The sequence below is a fragment of the Macaca thibetana genome, chromosome 19, assembly GCF_024542745.1.
Source record: "Macaca thibetana thibetana isolate TM-01 chromosome 19, ASM2454274v1, whole genome shotgun sequence".
NCBI classification, from domain to species: Eukaryota; Metazoa; Chordata; class Mammalia; order Primates; family Cercopithecidae; genus Macaca; species Macaca thibetana.
In genome coordinates this window covers 17,022,526-17,048,624 of record NC_065596.1, presented here as the reverse complement: position 1 = coordinate 17,048,624, position 26,099 = coordinate 17,022,526, and the positions used below count along the sequence as shown (strand labels likewise).

At 47.3% G+C, this 26,099-nt stretch overlaps 1 protein-coding gene across 3 annotated transcripts in view; it reads right to left on the bottom strand.

Moving 5' to 3' along the window:
- Positions 1–402: 402 nt before the first annotated feature.
- INSR (insulin receptor) overlaps positions 403–26,099 on the bottom strand; it is a 192,069-nt gene continuing 166,372 nt past the window's right edge. For 2 of the 3 annotated variants that reach the window (XM_050770036.1, XM_050770038.1), the window contains 9 exons: positions 20,404–20,563; positions 16,898–17,000; positions 14,307–14,374; positions 12,952–13,196; positions 11,299–11,409; positions 11,033–11,192; positions 9,253–9,382; positions 7,628–7,762; positions 403–5,570 (listed from right to left, as the gene is read on the bottom strand). In XM_050770036.1, coding sequence (XP_050625993.1) covers positions 5,216–5,570; positions 7,628–7,762; positions 9,253–9,382; positions 11,033–11,192; positions 11,299–11,409; positions 12,952–13,196; positions 14,307–14,374; positions 16,898–17,000; positions 20,404–20,563 — 1,467 coding nt within the window. In that variant the 3' untranslated portion in view covers positions 403–5,215. The remainder of the gene's footprint in view (positions 5,571–7,627; positions 7,763–9,252; positions 9,383–11,032; positions 11,193–11,298; positions 11,410–12,951; positions 13,197–14,306; positions 14,375–16,897; positions 17,001–20,403; positions 20,564–26,099) is intronic. The other variant, XM_050770037.1, reaches the window with a different exon arrangement.

Here is a 26,099-nt window from a genome sequence, read left to right as displayed (position 1 = left end):
TGGGATGACATTGACAGTATTTAACGTGTGAGTTTCCCACATGTCAGAATAGAGCAAGATCTTGAAGGTTCATTGGTATTCTCGGAGTGAACCCTTGAGTGGTTGCACCATGGGGAGGTCTGGGAGCCCTTGGGGAAGCGCTTACTTACCAAATAGTATGGAAATAGTGCAATATTTAAACCGCCAGTTTGGTCATACCGGTATGTCCCTGCGAGTCATCAACTCCGCTGGTAGCAATTATTTAACCTCTTTTCATGTGTGGAAGAATCTAGGTGTTTTTCTCCTCTAAAAAAAAGGTACCCACAAATTCCAAGAGGTTTTCCTTCACACAACCCAACTCATAGACACATCCTCCCACCACACGACAGGTCCTTACTGGGACACCACACAAAAACAAGCGTATTCTCAGATAATTTAATCAGAATTTTAATATAAACAGGTCATTATCCCATATTTTACATGCAGAACGATTTCAATATTCCAAAAAAAAAAAAAAAAAAAGGCATCTTCTGTACATGGTGCTACTTGGCTCTTGTAGGAAAACATTGAAAAAATAATAATGGAGCTGTTGGTGGGTTTTGTGTTTCTGAGTTGTTTTCTGCAAAAGCTGCAGCACATTTGATCCTGCGTTGCCCACACGCAGGGCTGAGGCCACCCAGGCACACAAAGGGACGAGGAGCAGCAACTTTGAGGCAAAGTGTAAAGACTAAACAAGCTGTTCCTGAATATGTGCATGGATGCACACTTATTTTGAGGCTCTTCCTTCCTTCTCCAATGGGACCAAGAGCCCCAGATCTGGTTTTTAACAAGGATTTTCAGTGGCCCACACCCAGATAGAAATTTGGCTGGTGGCTGGTTCTGGACACTGACTGGGATCAGAAGGTAACAGCAAGCTCAAAAAGCCGTTGTGTCCCCTTCCCCCAACCCGATTTCTTGAGGACCCTTAAGGAAATAGTCACCTTCTGTTGCAGCCCCCTGAAAGTCCACCATGTTCTTTTGTATGTTCCAGGGGAAAAAAAAAAGTGCTGACCTGTTCTTTTCATTTCCAACCTCACCTCTCATATAAATTAATATTCTGAAGAACATGCTAGATTTTCTGAAGTGACACCCCTCTATGTGTACCACGAATATAAAATCGGCATTCCCTGTTCCCCATCCTCAACAAAACCATCGTTTCTGAAGAGCCTAAGGTGTCGAGGACTCACCAGGTGGCATGCAAAGGACATTTAACCCTAAACTTCCACCCACTGTGAAGTAGAGAAATGATTACCGCTGGGACTACAGCACATCCATTTACCAGGATGGCCAGCGCAAGTCATACCCCTGATGATGCTCCTGCTTGTCCACAAGTGTTACAGAGGACTACAGATAAACACTTCCCAACCCAATAAACACATTTCTTGGTGGACTACCTGCCCTGGTAGGATACAGTGAAAGATCTGTCCATCAATTGGTAACATAGTCCCCAGGGTCGCAGGATGACCTGTGCAGACCCTTATGTCAGTTCCCACAGCTTCTCTCCATCGTCCTCAGCCTATATCCAGACAAGCAGCAGTGCTCCTCCTTCTCACTACTTCCAATGACGGAACAGCACCTAGGACAGCTCCCGAAACCTGAACATTTTCTGATGCGTATTTGACATCACCAATGCAGAGAGAAAGTGACGTGCTTAGTATTCTCCTCCTGGAAGAAGAAACTCCTGTGTGGCTTTCACTACGTTAATGAAACGGGTTTTAATCATAGTGAGACATCTTTAAAAACAAGCAACAAAAAGTGTTACCCTAAGCTGGTTTTGTTGCTTTTTGTTGTTGTTGTTGTAATTTAACACTACAAACTCCCAGGACAACCATGTCTTTCTAGGACCAAAGTTTTATTGTTACAAAGTCAGCATTTCCTAATGTCAAAAGAGGCTTGCAACCCAAGAGCTGTTTGCTCTTTTCACTGTGGCAGTAGAGTCAAATAAATGAAACTGGTGAACCCCATTTGCAAGGGGCAGGCCCAGCACCCTACCTTTCTCCAGGGCGGGTGGAGAAAGGCGAGTCTGCAAGGGCAGTGCCTAAAAGTACAAGAGCAGCAAGATTTGGGCCCCACTGGCCCTGCCTAGACTCTTGCATGGGTTATCAAAGCTGCACAAGGTTCAACAATATCAGCTTGAGGTCAATCAAACCCCAACACAGAGGTCCAAGGTGTTGTTGGAAAAAAAAAAAAAGTGTTCAGCACATTAATGGGTTTTGGATTGGAATTTCCCGCACATGCTCCCATCCCACTTGGAGAATTTTCAAAGACATTGCGTTAGGTGTTTGTGTGAGAGGTGTATCACCAGCCTGAAAGGAGTGGGAATAAACCATCAGGGAGCCCAGGGCACCTTTGTGCTCACTTCAGGGAAATTCCATGGAACAGGTGGGAATGCTTGTTCTGAATCAAAGCCCGTCTTTGCCCCAGCAGCCATCTCTCACCAAAGGAAGGTACACCTTGCGGGCGTACCTCATATATCAGCTACATCATGATGGCCTGGAACTTAGTTTATGCTTGGGGAACATAGTGACAATAGATGGAGGATTTTTTTTTTTTAAAGGAAGATTAAATTCAGAGAAGAATATTACCAGCCAAGGAAGAAAAGGATCTATGCTCACATAAAAGCCATACCTTCTCCATCCCAACTCCCTCCCTCAAAATTCTTGCTGGTCCCTGGCATTCGAATCAGCTGATACACATGTTCCCTGATTCAGACCGGTTCCAGGTAGAATTCTGAAATCTCAAAGATGTCTGTGATTGAATCACATCTTAACAATACACTGAGGTAGACTGTGCTGAAAAACAAAAATCACTATCCCCCATTCACCTGTTTATTTTTCTTTGATAAAAATTTACATGCGCTCCGTTTTTTATGAGAGTGATTTTCAGAGTGATTTTATATATTAAAATAAATACTTTTTCCCCTAATATAAGAAAAACCTTTCTGAATTAGAAAAATGTGAAAATTGCAGCTAGTGTAGTATACAACCACTACAAATTTACTAGGAAGAGAACAAAATACCTAGATCTACGTGTTTTTTTTTTTTTAATTTACGTACAGACCCTCATATTTACAAAATAAATTTGGCAAAAATAATTTCTGTACTCTTGCTTCTTGTACCCAATCACTGAGGCGTCTCAGCAATATTTTTACATGCTGTAATTTCTCGAATCATATAAATAAGATAGCAATAGACAATTGGGATTCGTGTCTACCTGTGTTCTTAATCAAGAATTGAGAGGGCTTGGAGGTTGCCATTATGACTCGATCCCATTCTTAAGCCCACAACTCTTAAGAGAAGAAAAGGAAGCAGTCAAAAAGTTGTAAGAAAATGCACTCAGGAATAACGCATGGGTGATGATTTTTTGATGAACCAAAGTGATGAGTTCACTGTGTTCTTTGAGCAGCTGTGGTGGTTCTTTTCACAAAGAGAAGAAACGGTGGATTCACGCCCATTCGGAAGTTCTTGGTGGTGCGAAAGGTCTTTTTCACGGTTTCTCCTCCAGACTCTACTCTCTTAGGGACTGCAACATCGTAAGTGTCTGCGCATTCTGCTCAGGCACCACACCTGGCCCAGATGAGGTCTCTGGGCTCAGAGCAGCTTCCGGGAGTTCAGTACTGAGGACCGTCGGATGCTCTCAGGGTGGAGGGGAGCAAGATGTACTCTCAGTGCACCTCTCTCTTATATTGCTTAGATATTCCCCAAATCCATCCAGGTTGTTGCTCTTTGGGATCTGATGTTCTTGTGTTTGCACAATAACGGTAGGATGTTCACACCCAGGAGAGGAAACGCCACGAGAGGTACACACAGAGAACCAGAGGATGAACACGGGTGTTCTTGAAGGCAGGCTCAGAGCTAGGTAGCTACCAGCTTATCCGAACAGGAACCTTCCAGCAGACCCGGTGCCTGAACGAGACCATCCACAAAACCTAGTCTCCCACACACTCCACGTGGCCTCACAGCGTCCACAAGTGTTAGCAGCGAACGTGGCTTCATTCCCAGAAATGGATGCCTTTAAGACCAAACAAAGAGGCCACTTGTGCCTCACTCCCTCCCCTTCCCGGCCCCACAACAGGCAGACCAACTCATGTCTCCACTCCCCGCCAACCCCGGGGAATAGTCAATAACTTATGAGGCTAATACCAGAGACTTTAAAAATTAAATACGTTACAAATATATTCTCAAAACTCTGTCATCTCAGTTCTTCCTTTTTTTTTTTTTTTTTCCTTTTTCTATTTTGTTTTTCCTTTCTTTCTTTTTTTTTAATGTCCTAGCTTGGTTTGGTCTTGAAAAGATTCATAATCACTCCAAATGAAATGTTCCTCCCTTGGCTCCCAAAAAGCATCTTTCCACCAACGTGAAAGGAGGTTAGAAACCTGAGGCTAGACTTCTGACACAAGAAGACTCTGTCGAGAGCACAGTCTCCCAGTCGATAAGAAGGAAGGAGAGAGGGGGACATGAGCTCGCACCCTTGAGAAGAACCTTCATGAGCCAATTCCCAAAGCATCAACTCCGCAAGGATACTTTGCACACACATCAGCCGTGTCGAATGGACACACACACGCATACACACGTGAGCACACGCCGGGACCACAGATCCTTATCCAAAGTATGAAAGCAGCAGCTATTGGTCAATTTGAGGAACTGATCTTGTAAAGAAAAAAAAAAAAAAAAAAAAAGAAATCCTTCAGCCTGGATGAGGAAAAAAAAAAAAAAAAAAAAAAAAAAAAAAAAGCCTTCTTGAAGCCCAACCTGTAAAGCTTGAAATTCTCCTGGAACAGGGCTGGGTATTTTTGTTTTGTTTTTTTCTTTCAAACTTTTGTTCCACAGACAAGAAGTTCTATCTTTTATACTGCAGCTCAGACACCAGCAAAAAACAAAAACAAAAACAAAAAGAATTTGTAAAAACAAGTGCTGTCTTTCCATCTGCTGGGGGGACGGGGAGAAAAACAAAAAAACACAAAATCCTGGTTTGAAACCGTCGTTGCTCCAAAAGGGCAGCAGTTAAATCCTCTGCGGGACTAGTTAAATTGGCAACCAAACGAGTCCATCTTAAGATGAACAGAAATGTATAGGAACGATCTCTGAACTCCATTGGACATGGTAGAGTCGTGAGAATCCTGAGTTTTCCAGAGGCTTTCAAACCAGAGGAAAGTGACAATGGGAACCCCTGCCCGTCCCCGCCGCGGTAGGCGCTGTTAGGAAGGATTGGACCGAGGCAAGGTCAGAATCCGCCCGTTTTTCTTGCCTCCATTCATGTGGGTATAAGGGATGTGTTCCTCGTAGCTCCGCTTGAAACCCAGCGAGGACCCTCCATCCCGGCCCCCCGCCTCCTCCCTCTGACAGTGCGAGGAACGGTCCAGGGGCACGTTCTCCATGTCCTCAAACTCCATCTCCAGCTCCTCATTCTCGGGAGCCTTGTTCTCCTCGCTGTGAAAGAACGACACCTCCGGAAAGCTGGGGTGCAGGTCGTCCTTGAGCAGGTTGACGATCTCCAGGAAGGTTGGCCTCATCTTGGGGTTGAATTGCCAGCACATGCGCATGAGGTCAGTGCTGCGGGGCAGAAGGACACGTCCTGGGTGAGTCTAGGGGCCCAGTCAAGCATCCTCCCAACCCCGCCCTCGTCCCTGCAGCCAACACCCATGGACCACACGTGTTCACATCAGATGCTGGCTGTGTGTGTGGACAATTGTCAAGGCAGAAATAGCTATGCTAGAGGTTCTGAGAGATGGCGTTCTCTTTTTGCTTTTCTTCTTTTTTTTGGACACAGGGTCTCATTCTATTACCCAGGCTGGAGTGCAGTGGCATGATCATAGCTCACTGCAGCCTCTGCCTCCTAGGCTCACGCAATCCTCTCATCTGGCCTCCCAAGTAGCTGGGACCACAAGTGTGCACCACCATGCCTAGCTAATTTTTCTATGTTTTGCAGAGACAGGGTTTTGCTATGTTGCCCAGGCTGGTCTCAAACTCTAGGCTCAAGTGATCCACCCACCTTGGCCTCCCAAGATGCTGGGATTACAGGTGTGAGCCACCATGCCTGGCCACTTTTTTTTTCTTTTTCTTTTTTTTTTTTTGAGACAGGGTTTCTCACGTTGTCACCCAGGATGGAGTGCAGTGGCTCAATCATAGCTCATTGCAGCCTTGAACCCCTGGGCTCAAGCAATCCTCCTGCCTCAACCTCCCAAAGTGCTGAGATTACAGGCATGAGCCATCCTGTACAGCTGAATTTTTTTTTTTTTTTTTTTTGAGACAGAGTCTCGCTCTGTCGCCCAGGCTGGAGTGCAGTGGCGCGATCTTGGCTCACTGCCAGCTCCGCCTCCCAGGTTCACGCCATTCTCCTACCTCAGCCTCCCGAGTAGCTGGGACTACAGGCGCCCGACACCACGCCTGGCTAATTGTTTGTATTTTTAGTAGAGACAGGGTTTCACCGTGTTAGCCAGGATGGTCTCGGTCTCCTGAATTCATGATCTGCCCGCCTCGGCCTCCCAAAGTGCTGGGATTACAGGCGTCAGCCATCGTGCCCGGCCGAAAGATGGTTTTGAAAAGGATTGCCTCATTTCAAAACTGGATCAAGAGTAATCCTAGCACTTTGGGAGGCTGAGCCAGGAGGCTGAGTCCAGGAGTTCAAGGTTGCAGTGAGCTGTGATTGCAGCACTGCACTCTACCAGCCTGGGTGACAGAGCGAGACTTCATCTAAATAGATATATATATGTACATTTGGAGGGGGGAATACATAATATGTATGCCTGACAAAATTTTTGTGTGTCTGTGTTTGTTTTTGAGACAGAATCTCGCTCTGTCACCCAGGCTGCTGTGCAATGGCGCAGTCTCTGCTCACTGCAACTTCTGCCTCCCAGATTCAAGCAATTCTCCTGCCTCAGCCTCCTGAGTAGCTGGGATTACAGGTGCCCACCACCACACCCAGGTAATTTTTGTATTTCTAATAGAGATGGGGTTTCACCATGTTGGCCAGGCTGGTCTTGAACTCCTGACCTCAGGTGATCTGTTCGCCTCGGTCTCCCAAATTGCTGGGATTACAGCCACCCATTCCCAGCCACGTGACAAAATTTTCAGCGTATAAATAATTAACAGCCAAACATAGGTCTCGCTCCCCCGATCCCAGGTCTCCAGTTCCCTTCTCCCAAGATAACTACTGCTACGGGTTTCTTATGCAACATTCCAACTATACAATATGCAAGAAAATCTTACGATTTGCGAACACAAGCATGCCAGTAAAGACATAATATGTAAACAAGCACATATGTAAACACGTGTGCTTATAAAGATACGTAAACAAGGTGTACATGTGCCATATGCTGATGTACATGTAAACATACAGTATGCAAACATAAATACCTATGTAAATATATAATATGCAAACAAGCATACATGTAGCACATATGGAAACTCAAGTGTGTGTACCACCATGCAATATGCAAATGCAAACACGCATGTAAAGACAAGCTATGCAAACACAAACACACCTGTAACATATAGCATGCAAACACAGTGAGCGTGTAGGCATAGGAAAGGCAAAACCAAGCACACGTGTAAAGGGCAATACCCTTTCAATGCACACCTCACACACCTCAAACCCTTTCTACACTTACACTCTCTCTGGACAGTTGTCAGGTTGATCCAGATACCCTCCGTCCATGACAAATTTCAACACCTGTTCATTAGACAGGCCTTGGTAAGGCTGTTCTGCCAAGCTGGTGATTTCCCAAAGGACCACGCCAAAGGACCTGTCAATGACAGTTGAGAGTAGTAACAAAGAAACCATTCACACACACGCAAACACACACGCAAACAAACACACACGCACACAGGTAAACTAGCACACAACACACGCAAACACACATGCAAACACATGCACACGCGCACACACACACACACACGCAAAAACACACACACAAACACGCACACAGGCAAACTAGCACACACATGCAAACACATATGCAAACGCATGCACGCACACAGGCAAACACACACAGGCAAACTAGCACACACACATGCACACACACACGTGTGCACACATGTAAATACACAAACACATGCAAACACACGTGCACACACACGCAAATACACACAAACACAAACACACATGCACACAGGCAAACTAGCACACACGCAAACACACATGTATACACGCACACAAACACATGCACACAAACACACGCACACAGGCACACACATTTAATACACAAACACGCACACATATGCATACACATACACATGAACAGGCAAACACACACGTGTGCACACACATGCAAACACACCCAAACACATGCAAACACACACATGTGCACACATGCAAATACACGCACACACGTGCACACACACATGCAAATTCACACACACACACACGAACACGCACACAGGCAAACTAGCACACATGCAAACACATGCATGCACACACACACACGTTTAATACACAAACACACAAACACACATACACATACACACACACACACACGCGCTCACACACATGCAAATACACAAACGCACACACACACACACAAACACGCAAACACATCTCTTGGTTTGCGAGAACATGGTTGGCCAGTTAATAAAACAATTCATGCTGCGGTCCATAAATGCTATGGAAGGAAAATCAATCTTGGGGCCCCCAAATCACTAAACTCAAGGAAAAAGTCCAGCTGGGAACTGCTTGAACAAACTTGCCTCCCACTCTATTCAAAGTCCCCCCTCTGCTCACTGAGAAACATTCATATCTGATTGGCTCCTTTGGAGAGGCTCATCAGAAACTCAAAGAATGCAACCATTTGTCTCTTATCTACCTATGACCTGGAAGACCCCTCCCCGCTTCGAGTTGTCCCGCCTTTCCAGACCCAACCAATGGTCATCTTGCATATGTTGATTGATGTCTCACGTCTCCCTAAAATATACGTATAAAACCAAGCTGTGCCCTGACCACCTTGGGCACATGTGGTCAGGATCTCCTGAGGCTGTGTCATGAGCACGTGTCCTCAACCTTGGCAAAATAACCTTCCTAAATTAACTGAGACCTGTCTCCGATTTTCGGGGTTCACAATGCCTACAGGATTAATTAGGACATAAGAGTAGCCATGGGAAGGTCCTCAGACAGGACGCTGCCTTCCTCTCCTTGATGGGGGGTCCAGGAGGATGGCAGGCTTCCTTCCCCCGCTCTTGGCTGTTACTAGCACCTGGAATTCAAGCCCAGCGTCCGTCCACCCCTCCACACACAACTCACCACATGTCAGAAGAAGTGGTAAAGACCCCATCCTTCAGGGACTCCGGTGCCATCCACCGTACAGGGAGCAGCCCCTTGCCTCCTTTCCGGTAGTAATCCGTTTCATATATGTCTCTGGTCATTCCAAAGTCTGACAACACAAACGATTCACACGCTCTTAACCTCCAGCCTTGGTCCTACCATCTGCCATCTTGACTGCCCCACCTCTCACGGAGCCCTAAGAGGGGTTCACCTGGCCCTGGTGTGCGCTCACCTGGGTGGTAGCCAAATCCAGTAAGAAGGGATTCTGAGGGTGCACATGGGGAAGTGAAGGGGGAAGATGGGCTACTATTTAAAGGGAGGGAAAAGAAGGTAACAAATGACAAAGAAGCTACATTTTTCTTTCTTTTTCTTTTTTTTTTTTTAGTATGGAGTCTCACTCTGTCCTTCAGGCTGGAGTGCGGTGGTGCGATCTCGGCTCACTGCAAACTCTACCTCCCTGATTCAAGCAATTCTCCTGCCTCAGCCTCCTGAGTAGCTGGGACCACAGATGTGCACCACCACACACGGAGTCTCCGCTGTCACCCAGGCTGGAGTGCAGTGGCCGGATCTCAGCTCACTGCAAGCTCCGCCTCCCGGGTTCACGCCATTCTCCTGCCTCAGCCTCCCGAGTAGCTGGGACTACAGGCGTCCGCCACCTCGCCCGGCTAGTTTTTTGTATTTTATTTTTAATAGAGACGGGGTTCACCATGTTAACCAGGATGGTCTCGATCTCCTGACCTCGTGATCCGCCCGTCTCGGCCTCCCAAAGTGCTGACCCCTTTTTAAAAAAATTTTTCATAGAGATGGAGTCTCACTATGTTGCCTAGGCTGGTCTCAAACTCCTGGACTCAAGTAGTCCTCACACCTTGGCCTTCCAAAGCACTGAGATTACAGGCGGGGCCCCCAGTCCTACAAACATATCTTTTAAAGAACTGAGTTTATCAATACATGCAATTAAATTACAGCCTGGTGGGGGGCAGTCCCCATCCAAAATCTTGCCCAGGCCAGGCACAGTGGCTCATGCCTGTAATCCCAGTGATTTGGGAGGCCAACACGGGTGGATCATTTGAGGTCAGGAGTTTGAGACCATCCTGGCCAACACGGTGAAACTCCGTCTCTACTAAAAATACAAAAATTAGCTGGGTGTGGTGGCGCACGCCTGTAATCCCAGCTACTTGGGAGACTAAGGCGGGACAATCGCTTGAACCTGAGAGGTGGAGGTTTCAGTGAGCCGAGATCCTGTCACTGCACTCCAGCCTGGGTGACAGAGCAAGACTCCATCTCATAAAAAAGAAAAAAAAAGCCAGTGTGGTAGCTCACACCTGTAATCCCAGCACTTTGGGAGGCCGAGGCAGGAGGATCACGAGGTCAGGAAATCAAGACTATCCTGGCCAACGTGGTGAAACCCCATCTCCACTAAAAATACAAAAATTAGCCAAGTGTGGTGGTACACACCCATAGTCCCAGCTACTCGGGAGGCTGAGGCAGGTGAATCACTTGAACCTGGGAGGCGGAGGTTGCAGTGAACCAAGATTGCACCACTGCACTCCAGCCTGGGGGACAGAGTAAGACTCTGTCTCAAAACAAACAAACAAAAACAAACAAAACAAAACAAAAAACCAAAAAACAAAAACAAAAAGAAGTATCTTGCCCCTTTTATACTATCAGAAAAGACTTAGCGGCTCATTATAGACAACTTCCTTCTGAAATCAAACCTGGCCTGGGTCGTTACGTTTTCAAAGCAGAAAGCCAGACGAACCTCCGATTTTGACAGTAAAATCATGGGCGACCATGCAGTTTCTCGCTGCCAGGTCCCGATGCACGAACTTCTTGGCATTCAGGTAGGCCATCCCGTCAGCAATCTCTGCCGCCATCTGAATCATCTCTTGCAGGGTAGGGGGAGGGCGGCCAGGATTATTCTAAAACCGAAACATGGGGTTGGTGTTTCAGCAGCACCGGGATTCGAGGAGGCCGGGAGCGGGTGCCCCACCGAGTATCCCGCTGGGTCCCCCCGAGGCAGCTCACCTCAGCCTCTGGCCGCAGAGAACGGAGGTAGCTCTTCAGGTCTCCGTGAGCCATCAGTTCCATCACCACCAGCGTGGGCTGGCCCTTGGACACCACTCCCAGGAGGCGCACCTGCAGAGCAAGCCACCAGGGTTCTCGAGGAGGGTCTGTGATTCGACTCGCCAAGGTTCTCCCTGCCTGGTGTCTATGTCACACACAGCACCCTGTGGCCTGGATGCAGTGTGCTCAGCCCTGGTCTAGGGGAGCAGACAGACTTGTCTGGACAGCAGACAGGCCTTTGTATTTTTTTTTTTTTTTTAATTTCGAGATGGAATCATGCTCTCTTACCCAGGCTGGAGTGCAGTGGTGTGATCTCGGCTCACTGCAACCTTCGCCTCCCAGGTTCAAGCAATTCTCCTGCCTCAGTCTACCGAGTAGCTGGGGTTACAGACGCCCACCAGCACACCCGGCTAATTTTTGTATTTTTAGTAGAGACAGGATTTCTCCATGTTGGTCAGGTTGATCTTGAACTCCCGACCTCTGGTGATCCGCCTGCCTCAGCCTCCCAAAGTGCTGGGATTACAGCCACCACGCCCAGCCAGGCCTTTGTATTTTAACCATTCTCTCTGCCTGGCTCTCTGTTCCCTGCCACATCCACAGGGCCCAGCTCCTCATGTCCTTTAAGTCTTTCCTCCCTTTCTTCATGTTTCCATAGCATTTTCTCCTAATGTATAAAGGGTTTGGAGTCAGCCAGGGGCGGTGGCTTATGTCTGTAATCCCAGCACTTTGAGAGGCTGAGGCCGGTGGATCACCTGAAGTCAGGAGTTCGAGACCAGTCTGGCCAACATGGCAAAATCCCATCTCTACTAAAAATACAAAAATTAGCCGGGTGTGGTGGTGGGCTCCTGTTATCCCAGCTACTCAGGAGGCCGTGGCAGGAGAATTGCTTGAACGCGGGAGGCAGAGGTTGAGTGAGCCAAGATTGTGCCACTGTACTCCACCCTGGGTGACAGACAGAGACTCTGTCTTAAAAATATTTAAAAATAAAAATAAAGGTTTTGGAGTCTGTCTCCGCCTGCTGTTTTGGAAGCTCTACAGGGGCAGGAATCCACTGTATCACGGGGACAAGAGCAGGGTTTTAAATGCCCCACAAATATGTGTGGCAAGGATGAAAGTGCATGGGACTCAAAGAGAAACAAAGGAGCAGAAAGGCAGGAAGAGTTCGTGCTGCCTTCAAGGGAGAGTAGGAATGATGGCAGGTGGTATGAGGTGGACCTCTGTGTGGTCCTGCGTTACAAAGGAGCCAGGAAAAAGCAAGAAATGGAGGAGTCTAAAAAGCAACAGAAGATTCTGGAAAATGATGGAAGAGTCCAGAAAGTGGCAGAAGATTCCAGAAAATGATGGAAGATTCTAGAAAGTGATGAAAGAATCTGGAAAGCAATGAAGCATTCCAGAAAGTGATAAGACAGTGATAGAGTCTGGTTCCAGGCGAAGTGGGAGAGGATGTGATTTGAGAAGGGAACAATCCCTCCCCACACCTTTAGGATGGGTAGTAGAGTGGGGGTTGGGCAGGAGGTTACACCCAGTGTCCTCTGTCACTCTGTGCAGGAGGAGGAGGCAGAGAGAGGGAAGGGGCAGGAAAGCCAGCCCGTGTCCCACCCCCGCTGGACTCACCACATGATGGCAGGTGAAGCCCTTCATGACCGAGGCCTCATTGAGGAACTCAATCCGCTCTCGGAGACTGGCTGACTCGTTGACCGTCTTCACTGCCACGCGGGTCTCTGCCTCACCCTTGATGATGTCCCTGGCGTTGCCCTCATACACCATGCCGAAGGAGCCCTGCCCCAGCTCTCGAAGGAGGGTGATCTTCTCTCGAGGCACCTCCCACTCGTCCGGCACGTACACAGAGCATGGAAACACTACTTCTCACTTATCTACACAGCATCTTTGGCTGATCCCTTGGGGGTCTGCAGCCACCTTCCACCCAAGCCCTCACCCAAACCTCCTCGAAAACACTCATGAAGTGAGTTCTGTGATCCAGGACCCATGCCAGGCACTGGGCGTATGGCTGAGAACAGGACAGGCATCTGCACCCATGGAGAGGGCATGGCAGAGACTCAAGGAAGGAGCCACAACTGATTCAAGATCCTGGTCAATATGTCCTGAGGCAAACCTGCATCCCCATCCTTCTTGTCTGATTTCAGATCCTTGCCACAGAATGGTGCTACTTCCCACCTGAGACTACTATTTCTGCAAAGTGCCAAGGGGATGGTAGACAGGTTGTAATAGGTTGGGGGTTAAAAAAAGCCAGGATACTTGGCAGCTCTTTCCATGAAAAGGTGGAGTCTATCTCACCACCCCTTGGCTCTGGGCATGGCCTTGTGAGTTATTTTGGTCAATGGGAATCAGCAGGAATGACCCAAGCAGAAACTCCGAAGGGACTATTGCCCTGGAGCTTGCCCTCTCTTGCTACTAGGAACCAACAGAGTACCATGTAATGAAGCCTAGGCCAGCCTGCTGGAGCCTAAGAGGCCACATGGACAGAGTGAGGCTCAGCCTCCCCCAGCTTAGGGCCCCCACGTCGGGACCACCCAGCCTGCCGACCACCAGACATGTGAGTGAAATCATCTAAGACTACAAAGTGCTAGCTGACACACCAGCAAAATGTAGCTACATGGGTGAAGCCAGGCAAGACCAGAAGAAGAAGTGAGGTGAGATCAGGCCGCCCAGCCTGGGCGACAGAGCGAGACTCCGTCTCAGCCCCAAAGGGTGAAGCCAGGCAAGTCGACCCCATCCAAGGGTCCCAGACCGGCTAGATGAGCCCATCCAGGCAGGTGCCAAATACCATGTGCCCACATGCACACAGTAATGAGGTTTCTGCAGCAAGGGCAGTTTGGCAAGCTCAAATGACTAAGAGGGCTTTTCTTGGCCTCCCTGGGGAACCCATCCTTCACTCTCACTCAATGGTTAAGGCAAAGGAAGCTGTTGAATAGGGTACTGGTCACCCACAGGGAAGGGATGGTACTCACCATCACTGGCACTGAGATACTCAGGGTTTGAAGAAGCGTAAAGCGGTCCCAGCGGCCCATCTGGCTGCCTGGAGGAGAAAAATGAGGCACATTAGCTTGAGGTTCTCATGGGACTCTGCAGGTCTCCAGAAAGGGGTTTCATACAAGACTCCTCAAGGCAAATGGCAGCCCTTACCAGCAGAATCCCCATAATTCTAGATGCAGTCTAGGGCAGGGATGGGGGACCTTTATGTTTTGAATGGAAGCCCATCAGACAAGTACTTAAGTGCATCAACATGGCAGCAGCACTGATCCCTCCCCAGGTATTTTTTTTTTTTTTTTTTTTCACATTTCAGAGTTGGAGTCTTGCTGTGTTGTGGCTGGACGGCAGTGGTTTAATCATAGCTCACTGCAGTCTCGACTTTCTGGGCTCCAGAGATCCTCTCACCTCAGCTTTTTGAATAGCTGGGAATACAGGTGCTCACCACCACACCTGGCTGCTAATTTTTAAAATTTCGTAGAGACAGGGTCTCACTATGTTGCCCAGGCTGGTCTTAAACTCTTGGTCTCAAGTGATCCTCCTGCCTCATCCTTCTGAGTGGCTGGGATTACAGATGTGCACGACCATGCAGGGCTCTGGCTGGCTTTTATTATAATTTATGGCCGTCTATGTAACACTTAAAAGCCACTCACCCAGTACTGTTCTACAGCGAGCTCATCCCGACTGATGAGAAACAATTATTAAATTTTCAGGAAACGAGTGAGCCAGTTATTAAATACAAGCATCATTAAAGATTAAATTGTGGCCGGGCGCGGTGGCTCAAGCCTGTAATCCCAGCACTTTGGGAGGCCGAGGCGGGCGGATCACAAGGTCAGGAGATCGAGACCACAGTGAAACCCCGTCTCTACTAAAAATACAAAAAATTAGCCGGGCGCGGTGGCAGGCGCCTGTAGTCCCAGCTACTCAGGAGGCTGAGGCAGGAGAATGGCGGGAACCCGGGAGGCGGAGCTTGCAGTGAGCCGAGATCGCGCCACTGCACTCCAGCCTGGGCAACAGCGTGAGACTCCGTCTCAAAAAAAAAAAAAAAAAAAAAAAAAAAATTAAATTGTACAATGCCTTCCAAATAGAACAAAAAATGTAAATTATAGAGGCTTGCAATTAAATAAATTACCCTAAAAGCAAAGACAATACATGTTCAAAACTCATCACTTTCTAACTCTCATACTCCATTTTACTATGATCAATGCAGTTGAGGTTATTTACCTTATATCATTTATACACCATATTGTATCCATAGGGTGAATTCAATGGGGAGCTATCATGTGTCTCTTTCCGACACTGTGTTCAGTAATATTATGCCTACAGCCTGAAATTAGACATGCTGGGAATATTTACATTACAGAAACTGGCAAATGCTATAACTTGGGACTGAATTTGTTCTGTTGTTTGTCCAGGCTTGAGGAAGTGATGAGAAAAATGTTTTTTGTTTTGTTTTTGAGACAGAGTCTCGCTCTGTTGCCCAGGGTGGAGCGCAATGGTGCGATCTCAGCTCACTGCAAACTCTGCCTCCCGGGTTCAAGCGATTCTCCTGCCTCAGCCTCCTGAGGAGCTGGGATTACAGGCGTGCACCACCACACCCTGCTAATTTTTGTATTTTTAGTAGAGATGGGGTTTCACCATGTTGGTCAGGCTAGTCTCGAACTCTGACCTCATGATCCGCCCACCTCGGCCACCCAAAGTGCTGGGATTACAGGTGTGAGCCACCGCGCCCAGCCGAGAAAAATGTTTAATCATGTAGATTATACTTAAAAGCATGTCATGTCTGCAACTGTGACATTGCGCATGGCACAAAACATTACGAAAATGTTCTTCTGGTATTTAAAAATTATTATCTGACTCAGCAAAGACATCACTCATATCACTGATGAACATATATGTCTTATTTCAGTTTTATCCTACTCTTTTTTTTTTTTTTTTTTTCCTGAGATGGAGTCTCACTCTGTTGCCCAGGCTGGAGTGCAATGGCGGGATCTTGGCTAGCTGCAACGTCCACCTCCAAGGTTCAAGTAATTCTCCTGTCTCAGCCTCCTGAGTAGCTGGGATTACAGGCGCCTACCACCACGCCCGGTTAATTTCTTAGTATTTTTAGTAGAGATGAGGTTTCACCATGTTGGCCAGGCTGATCTCAAACTCCTGACCTCAGGTGATTCACCCGCCTTGGCCTCCCAAAATGCTAGGATTACAGGCGTGAGCCACTGTGCCCAGCCATGTCCTACTCTTTAATGTAAATTTTGAAAAATTAATCAACATTCACATTGGAGCTATACTTGTTTAATTAATTGCAATAATAGGTTGGCTTCAGATATAAAGGTTTGAGCAAAAAAATAAAAAAAGTCAACAAAAACTTTCTGTGAGAATCAACTGGCTAGAGGGAATTTACAATAAAGAGTTGTATATGTCGTATTATGACAATTATCTGTAAATTGCACATTACACATCCTATATCAGTAAAATTCATAATAAACTTACATATACCTATACCTATATCAAGGCATAATTTCCCCCAGAGAACCAATGGTTCCCAGCACACCACTGAACTCACTCAACTCACCTCTTTCTCAGGAATAGATAAATACTTCCAATCACAATACTGAAGAGAAAGACAAAGATGAGGGGGCCGATGATAATTTTTGCAATATTTGACGGGACATCTACTGAAATAGAATAAGAAAATATATGTTTCATATCAATGTGTTCCCAAGAAAGTTAACACCAAAAATCACATCCACTCCTGGAATGGGTGGGCCACCCTGTTTCCTCCCTCCCTTGTCCATGAACTTCTCTGCTACTCTTCCATACCCTGATTTTTCCAGCAGTCCCACAACAGTCCCGTAGGTTCAGTAGGACCAGGCAGTGGGCTCAGAGGTCAGTATTCTGTTAGCACACTGTTCCCCACCCCCACTCCCAAATCACTGCTCATTTCCACCCCTCCCACATCTCAGGCAGTGGATGCAGGACGCCATACTGTCAGTTTAATGCTCTGCTGCTGCCCCTCTGAAATGCTTATTCATTTTATTTTAATCTTTATTTTGTTACTTATTTTTGTGACGGAGTCTTGCTCTGACACCCAGGCTAGAGTTCAGTGGCACGATCTCGGCTCACTGGAACCTCCTCCTTCCAGGTTCAAGCGATTCTCCTGCCTCAGCTTCCCGAGTAGCTGGGATTACAGGTGTGCACCACCACGCCTGGCTAATTTTGTACTTTTAGTAGAGACAGGGTTTCACCTTGTTGGCCAGGCTGGTCTCAAACTCCTGACCTCAGGCGATCCTCCCACCTCAGCCTCCGAAAGTGCTGGGATGACAGGCGTGAGCCACCGCGCCCGGTCAAATTCTTAATAATTTTAAAGCGAGGAGCTCTGCATTTTCATTTTTCACTGGGTCTTGCAAATTATATAGCTAGTCTCGACCCCAGCGTGACTTCTGACAGACGTAAAATTCTTTTGATTTTTATGTTTTAGAGACAGGGTCTTGCTCTGTCACCCAGGCTGGAGTATAGTGGCACAATCACAGTTCACCGCAACCTCAAACTCCTGGGCCCAAGTGATCCTCCTGTCTCAGCCTCCCAAGTAGCTGGGATTACAGGCATGCACCACCACAGCTGGCTAATTTTTGTATCTTTTTGTGGAGACAGAGTCTCGCTATGTTACTCAGGCCAGTCTCTAATGCCTATCCTCAAGCAATCCTCTTGCCTCAGCCTCCCACAGTGCTGGGATTACAGGTGTGAGCCACCACACCCAGCCAAAAAACTCTAATAACAAAGATGGAGACGCTAGCAACAGGGGCCAGGCACTTAACATTTGTGTCATTAAAATGTCCCTCCACCTCCTGGAGTGGTTCTGTTATTATCTCCATGTACAGATGAGCAAGTGCAGGATTGCCAGATAAAGAGCATGTGATACACACCATGGAATACTACACAGCCATAAAAAAGAATGAGATCATGTTCTTTGCAGCAACATGAATGGAGCTGGAGGTGATTTGCTAATTGAATTCACACAGGAACACAAAACCAACTACCTCATATTCTCCCCCGTAAGTGAGAGTAAGACACAGAGCACACATGGACAGAAAGAAGGGAACAGTAGACACCGGGACTGATATGGTTTGGATCTGTGTCCCCACCCAAAGCTCTTGTGGAAATGCAATCCCCAATGTTGGAGGAGTGGCAAGGTGGGACGTGATTGGATCATGGAGGCAGTTTCTAACGGGTTAGCAACATCCCTCCTGGGTACTGTATAATGAGTGGGTTCTCATGGGATCTGGTGGTTTAAAAAGCATATAGCACCATCCCCCCGTCTTAACACCTTGCTCCCATTTTGCCTTCCACCATGATTGAAAGTTTCTTGAGGCCTCCTCAGAAGTTGAGCAGATGCCAGCATCATGGTTCCTGTACTGTCTGCAGAACTGGGAGCCAATTAAACCTCTTTTCTTTATAAATTACCGAGTCCCAGTCTCAGGCTTCTTTTCTTTTCTTTTTTCTTTTCTCTTCTTTTCTTTTTTCTTTCCCTCCTTCCTTCTTTTCTTTTTTCTTTCCTTTCTTTCCTTCTCTCTTTTTCTTTTTCTTCTCTCTCTCTTTCACTCTTTCTTTCTTTTTTTATTTTTTGAGACAGAGTCTCACTGCATTGCCCGGGCTGGAGTGCAGTGGCATGATCTCGGCTCACTGCAACCTCCACCTCCCGGGTTCAAGCAATTCTCTTGCCTCAGCCTCCCAAGTAGCTGGGATTACAGGCACACATCACCATGCCCAGCTAATTTTTTTTTTATTTTTAGTAGAAATAGGGTTCCACCATATTAGCTAGGCTGGTCTCAAACTCCTGACCTCGTGATCTGCCCACCATGGCCTCCCAAAGTGCTGGGATTACAAGCGTGAGTCACCGTGCCCACCCTCTTTCTCTCTTTTTCTTCTTTCTTTCCTTTTCTTTCTTTCTTCTTTCTTTCTCTTTCTTTCCCTCTCTTTCTCTTTCTTTCTCTCTCTCCCTATCTTTCTCCTTCCTTCCTTCCTTCTTTCCTTCCCTCCTTCCTTTCTTCTTTTTTTTCTTTCTTTCCTTCCTGTCTGTCTCTCTCTTTTTTTTTTTTTTGAGACAGGGTCTCGCTCTGTTGCCCAGGCTGGAGTGCAGTGGTACAATCTCGGCTCACTGCAACCTCTGCCTCCCCAGTTCAAGCAATTCTCCCACCTCAGCCTCCCAAGTGGCTGGGACTACGGGCGCCCACCACCATGCCCAGCTAATTTTTGTATTTTTTGGTGGAGATGGGGTTTCACCATGTTGGCCAGGCTGGTCTGAAACTCCTGACCTCAAGTGATCAGCCCACCTTGGCCTCCCAAAGTGCTGGGATTACAGGTGTGAGCCACTGTGCCCAGCCAGGTATTTCTTTATTGCAGTGTGAGTACAGACTAACTCAGGTGCCTACTTGAGAGTGGTGGGTGAGAAAAGGGAAAGGATAAAAATATGACCTATCTGGTACTATGCTGATTACATGGGTGACAAAATTATCTGTACGGCAAACCCCCAACGACACACAATTTTCTTATATAATGAACTGCATAAGTACCTCTGAAACAAAAATAAAAGTGCTTTTTCTTTTTTTTTAAAGTGCCGGATCAGTCCAGGCATGGTGACTCATGCCTGTAATTCCAGCACTTTGGGAGGCTGAGGTGGGTGGATCACTTGAGGTCAGGAGTTTGAGACCAGCTGGCCAACATGGTGAAACGCCATCTCTACTAAAAATACAAAAATTAGCCAGGTGTGGTGGTGTGCACCTGTAGTCCCAGTTACTGTGAGGCTGAGGTGGGAGAATCACTTGAACCTGGAAGGTGGAGGCTACAGTGAGCCGAGATTGTGCCACTGCACTCCAGAACAAGAATCCATCTCAAAAAATAAAAAAGTGCAGGATCAGAGAGGGCAAGCACCTAGCCCCAGTCACACAGCAGCAGCTGGTAGGTCAGAGAATCAAGGCCAGGACCAGCACCTATGGCCTCTCCATGTCGTCCTCTTAAATGTCCCACCATGCTCAGTGCTAAGCACAGCCCCAACTAGCTGAGGCTGCCATGGAGACTTACAATAGTCCGTCACGTAGAAATAGGTGGGTTCCGTCCAGGAGCCGTTGCCCGCGAGGGAGGTGGCCCGGACTCGCACGCTGTAGTTCCCCGGCGACAGCCCGCGCAGCCTGCAGCCCCGTTCCAGAGCGAAGTGCTTGCGGGAGACACAGAGATGCAGCTCCTGGAAGGAAGACAGGAGGAGGAGGAGGGTGGCTGAGTTTTGCACATTTGGGAGTGTCCGCCCCTAGCAGGGAGCTCACAGCCATGATCCTGCTCAGAAAGGACGCCAAGGCAGCAAAGCACAGTAAGACACACAAGTGACTTTGAGGATTGCAGAATTTTATAACCGCAGTGCTAGGGATAAGGATATAGATACAGAGATTATCATGATTGGAAAGGGCCAGACTTCCTAAGCCAGAAGCCGAGCATTAGACCCTGATGGTTTCTTTTCTTTTTTCTTTTTTTTTTTGAGACGGAGTTTCACTCTTGTTGCCCAGGCTGGAGTGCAATGGTGCAATCTCGGCTCACTGCAACCTACACCTCTCGGGTTCAAGCGATTCTCCTGCCTCAGCCTCCTGAATAGCTGGGATTACAGGCACCCACCACCACGCCCAGCTAATTTTGCATTTTCAGTAGAGTCAGGGTTTTACCATGTTGGCCAGGCTGGTCTCAAACTCCTGACCTCAAGTGATCTGCCCACCTCGGCCTCCCAAAGTGCTGAGGTTACAGGCGTGAGCCACCGCGCCCGGCCCTATTATCTATTTTCTATTAATATTATTTTCTATAATATTATCTTTCTAAACATCATTTGTTTTATTTTTAATTGACAACAGTCGTATAGGTCTGGCACAGTGGCTCATGCCTGTAATCCCAGCCCTATGGGAGGCCATGACGCGAGGATCACTGGAGTCCAGGAATTAGAGACCAACGTGGGCAACATAGTGAGACCCCATTTCCACAGAAAATAGAACAATTAGCCAGGCACAGTGGTTCGCGCCTGTAGTCCCAGCTACTCAGGAGGCTAAGGTGGGAGAATCACTTGAGCCCAGGAGGTCAAGGGTGCAGTGAGCTATGAAAGCTCCACTGCACTCCAGCCTGGGTGACAGGCTAGACCCTGTCTATAAAATAAACAAACAAAAATAAAAATAATAGTGGTATACACATATGGGGTACAGTGTAAAGTTATGATACAGTATAAATTGTGGAATGATTAAAACAAGCTAATGCTCATCAGTTCATGTACTTATTTCTTTGTTGTGAGAATATTTAAAATCTATTCTTCTAGCCATTTTGCAATATGTGTTATTAGCTACAGTCACCATTCATGTACAGAGCAATGGATTCCAAGAACGTATTCCTGTCTGAAACTTTGCACCCTTTGATTCACATCTCTCCTTATTCTTCCTTTGATTGTTTTTTTCCCTGACCATTTTAAAATGCAAAAGTGGGCAGGGCATGGTGGCTCATGCTTATAATCCCAACACTTTGGGAGGCTGAGGTGGGCAGATCACTTGAGGTCAGGAGTTCGAGACCAGCCTGGTCAAGATGGTGAAACCCTGTCTCTACCCAAAATACAAAAATTAGCTGGACCTGGTGGCGTACACCTGTAATCCTAGTTACCCAGAGGCTGAGATGGGAGAATCACTTGAACCCGGGAGGCAGAGGTTGCAGTGAGCCAAGATTGTGCCACTGCACTCCAGTCTGGGCGACAGAGCAAGACTCCGTCTCAAAAATAAATACATAAATAAATAAAATGCAGAAGTGACTCCCAGCTCACAAATCATTACAAATCAGGCAGCAGGCCACATTCAGCCTATGGGATATAGTTTACTGACTGACCCCTGGTTTAAGACATTATATGGTTTGTCTGCAGTCTCATAGCTGCAAAGTGGCAGGGCCAGCTCTTGAACTGTCTGGCTCTACAGCTACTCCGGAGGCTGAGGCAGGAGAATGGCGTGAACCCGGGAGGCAGAGCTTGCAGTGAGCCGAGATTACACCACTGCACTACGGCCTGGGCGACAGAGCGAGACTCCGTCTCAAAAAAAAAAAAAAAAGAAGAAAAAGAAAAAAGAAAAAAAAGAGAACTGTCTGGCTTTATAACTTCTCCTTAAGACCATGGCAAAATATTTTTGCCATGTCTCCAGCAAAATTAGAAAAGGGTGGAAATGAAGGATCTGCAGGGTCTATGCCAGATTTCCTGCCTTTCCCTGCAACTCTCGGCCTCTGCCGCATCAGAACCAAATAGATAAATGGGCTTAATGTCTAAGGACAAATAAGAAAGTTCTTTCTTTGCCATGGTGCTGCCTTTCGGTGTTTTTTTTTTTTTTTTTTTTTTTTTTTTTTTTTTTTTAACTCATTAGGCCAGGCACGGTGTGGCTCATGCCTGTAATCCCAGCACTTTGGGAGGCCGAGGAGGGCAGATGACGAGGTCAAGAGATCGAGACCATCCTTGCCAACATAGTGAAACCCTGTCTCTACTAAAAATACAAAAATTAGCTGGGCGTGGTGGCGGGTGCCTGTAATCCCAGCTACTCGGGAGGCTGAGGCAGGAGATTCACTTGAACCCGGGAGGCGGAGTTTGCAGTGAGTTGAGATCGCGACACTGCACTCCAGCCTGGGCAACAGAGCGAGACTGTCTGAAAAAGAAAATGTGGTACACTTTGCCTCAAAATAAAATAAAATAAGTAAATAAATAAATAAATAAAACAGTGGGGATAAAACAGTTGGGATCCACCCAAATGGAGATTCGCAAAGTGCGAAACATACCTTGTGATAAGCTTGTAACTAGAGATAAACCGAGAGCTTCCGAGAAGAGGCAGGAGGCTCTCGGGAATAAGACCATGAAACCTGCAAGCGTCGAGCCAAAACTCTGAAAAGTTTTCGAAACAGTTCCAAGCTAATAGTGCAAGCAGAGAACCGGGCTGGAACATTTAGGAGGGGGGTGGAGAGTGGAGAAGAGAAATAAATGTTTTAGAGAAAAAAAAAAAAAGCCAACAGGCCGGGCGCGGTGGCTCAAGCCTGTAATCCCAGCACTTTGGGAGGCCGAGGTGGGTGGATCACGAGGTCAGGAGATCGAGACCATCCTGGCTAACACGTGAAACCCCGTCTCTACTAAAAAAATACAAAAATTAGCCGGGAGCGGTGGCGGGCGCCTGTAGTCCCAGCTACTCGGGAGACTGAGGCAGGAGAATGGCGTGAACCCGGGAGGTGGAGCTTGCAGTGAGCTGAGATCCGGCCACTGCACTCCAGCCTGGGGGACAGAGCGAGACTCCGTCTCAAAAAAAAAAAAAGCCAACAACCCCGTGTTTATCATGTGACAGTAACAGCAAGAAAACAAATCAGTCTGATGGCAGGGGTGGGGGCGGGGAACTCCAGTCCAAAGTTTCTTCCAAGTGGAATGAGTCACCGAGTAGAGAGGGACGAATAAGCAAATATAGAAACCCAAGGTAGCTGCTATCCAGGACAAAGGGGAAATGCATCTTCTTTTTTTTTTTTTTTTTTATTTTTTTGGAGACGGAGTTTCGCTCTCGTCGCCCAGGCTGGAGTACAGTGGCGAGATCTTGGCATCTTGGCTCACTGCAACCTCCACCTCCTGGGTTCAAGCGATTCTCCTGCCTCAGCCTCCTGAGTAACTGGGATGACAGGCGCGTGCCACAGCATGACTCTGTCTCTAAGAAAAATTTTTTGAAGGGAGATACTGAAAAAAAAATGCAATTAAATAGCTAGAGGTGGCTTTGTTTATGAAACTAGCAAAAGAAAAAACAACATAACACTCACCGGCCGGGCGCAGTGGCTCACACCTGTAATCCCAGCACTTTGGGAGGCCAAGGTGGGTGGATCACGAGGTCAGGAGTTCGAGACCAGCCTGACCAACGTGGTGAAACCCCATCTCTACTAAAAGACAAAAATTAGCCGGGTGTGATGGGGGGCTCCTGTAGTCCCAGATACTCAGGAGGCTGAGGCAGGAGAATCACTCGAACCCAGGAAGCGGAGGTTGCAGTGAACTGAGATTGCACCAATGCACTGTAGCCTGGGCTATAGAGAGAGACTCTGTCTAAAAAAAAAAAAAAAAAAAAAGAAATGCCCAACTCTTTCCTAAAGCAGCTGTGCCATTTTACGTTCCCACCAGCAACGTATGAGGGTTCTGATTTCTCCTCATCCTCACCAACACTAATTACTATCCATCTTTTTGGTTTTTTGCCATGCTCGTGGGCACGAAGTGGTATCGCATTGTGCTCTTGATTTGCATTGTTGTCACGGCTAATTTGGGGCTGAGTTTTGTGTTCTGTCCTGGTACCAGGGTGGGGTTGAAGGTGGGAGGTGAGAGCCACTCAAGGGAGACGAGCAGCTTCCAAAGGAAATTCAGGGCATTGTTGACAGCAAGGATACAGATTCTGCAGAGTGAACAATGCCTGTTTCCACTGCAGATCCTCCTTGATTTTTTTTCTGCTTCTGTGCCCAACTTGTCTCTGTTCACCCAGAACTTTCTGAGTGTGGACACTGAAAATCTCACATCCCAGGGAGCCCTCAGTCCTGGCTAAACCTAGACAACTGGCCACCCTGTCCGCATTGGATTTAACTCGAATCCTAACTTCTCCTAGCTTTTTCCCATGCCTTTGACTGGCCTGTGTCTCCTGTTCCTGGGACCCAAGGGTCACTATTAGAAATTCCCACCACGAATCCCCAACAGCCTCTGCCCCACACAGCACAACCCCAATCCCACCCAGTCCAACTCTGTTCACCCTAGAGAGAAGCAGAGAAGGGGGAGAAAATGAAAGGAGAATGTGAGGTTACAGTCACCTTCTTAAGAACCTTTTCATAGACACATTTCTGTTATTGCCAACAATTTCCTTAATTACCTAGCATTGCTTTAATCAAGAAAAAAAAGCGACGTACAATTTTATTTATTTACATATATAGAGAGAGATGGAGTCTCACTCTGTCACCCAGGCTGGAGTGCAGTGGTGTGATCTTGGATTACTGCAATCTCTGCCTCCCGGGTTCAAGCGATTCTCCTGTCTTAGCCTCCCGAGTAGTTGGGATTACAGGCGCACACCACCACGCCCAGCTAATTTTTGTATTTTTAGTAGACACAAGGTTTCACCATGTTGGCCAGGCTGGTCTTGACCCCTGACCTCAGGTGATCTGCCCTCCCGAGGTGCTAGGATTATAGGCGTGAGCCACTGCTCCCGGCCTAAAACTTTATTTTTATGTACACAATTTATATTGTTGGAGTATAATTTTACTACATTTACAAAATTCTCTCTAGCATGTGGTGGGAGTGAATATTATGTTATGTAAGTTACATCTCAATAAAGCTGTTTCTAAATTAAAAAAAAAAAAAATCCCTCATGCCCAAGCCAATCAGCATACAGCATTCCTCTGGTCACATGATTGGGCATTGGGTGTCACATGACCTCAGTCTAGCTGGGAATGCTGGGATGCACTCTGTCTTCCTCTGGGTTTGGCACTGTAAAGAAATGAGGTTTGGAACCACTACAACCACAGGTGGACAGCCAGGGGCTACTGGGCTCACTGCCAGGAGCCTTAAGATGTAACCCACCCAGGCCAGGCGTGGTGGCTCACACCTGTAATCCCAGCACTTTGGGATGCCAAGGTGGATTACCTGAGGTCAGGAGTTCGAGACCAGCCAGGCCAACATGGTGAAACCCCGTCTCCATTAAAAATACAAAAATTAGCTGGGTGTGGTGGTGGGT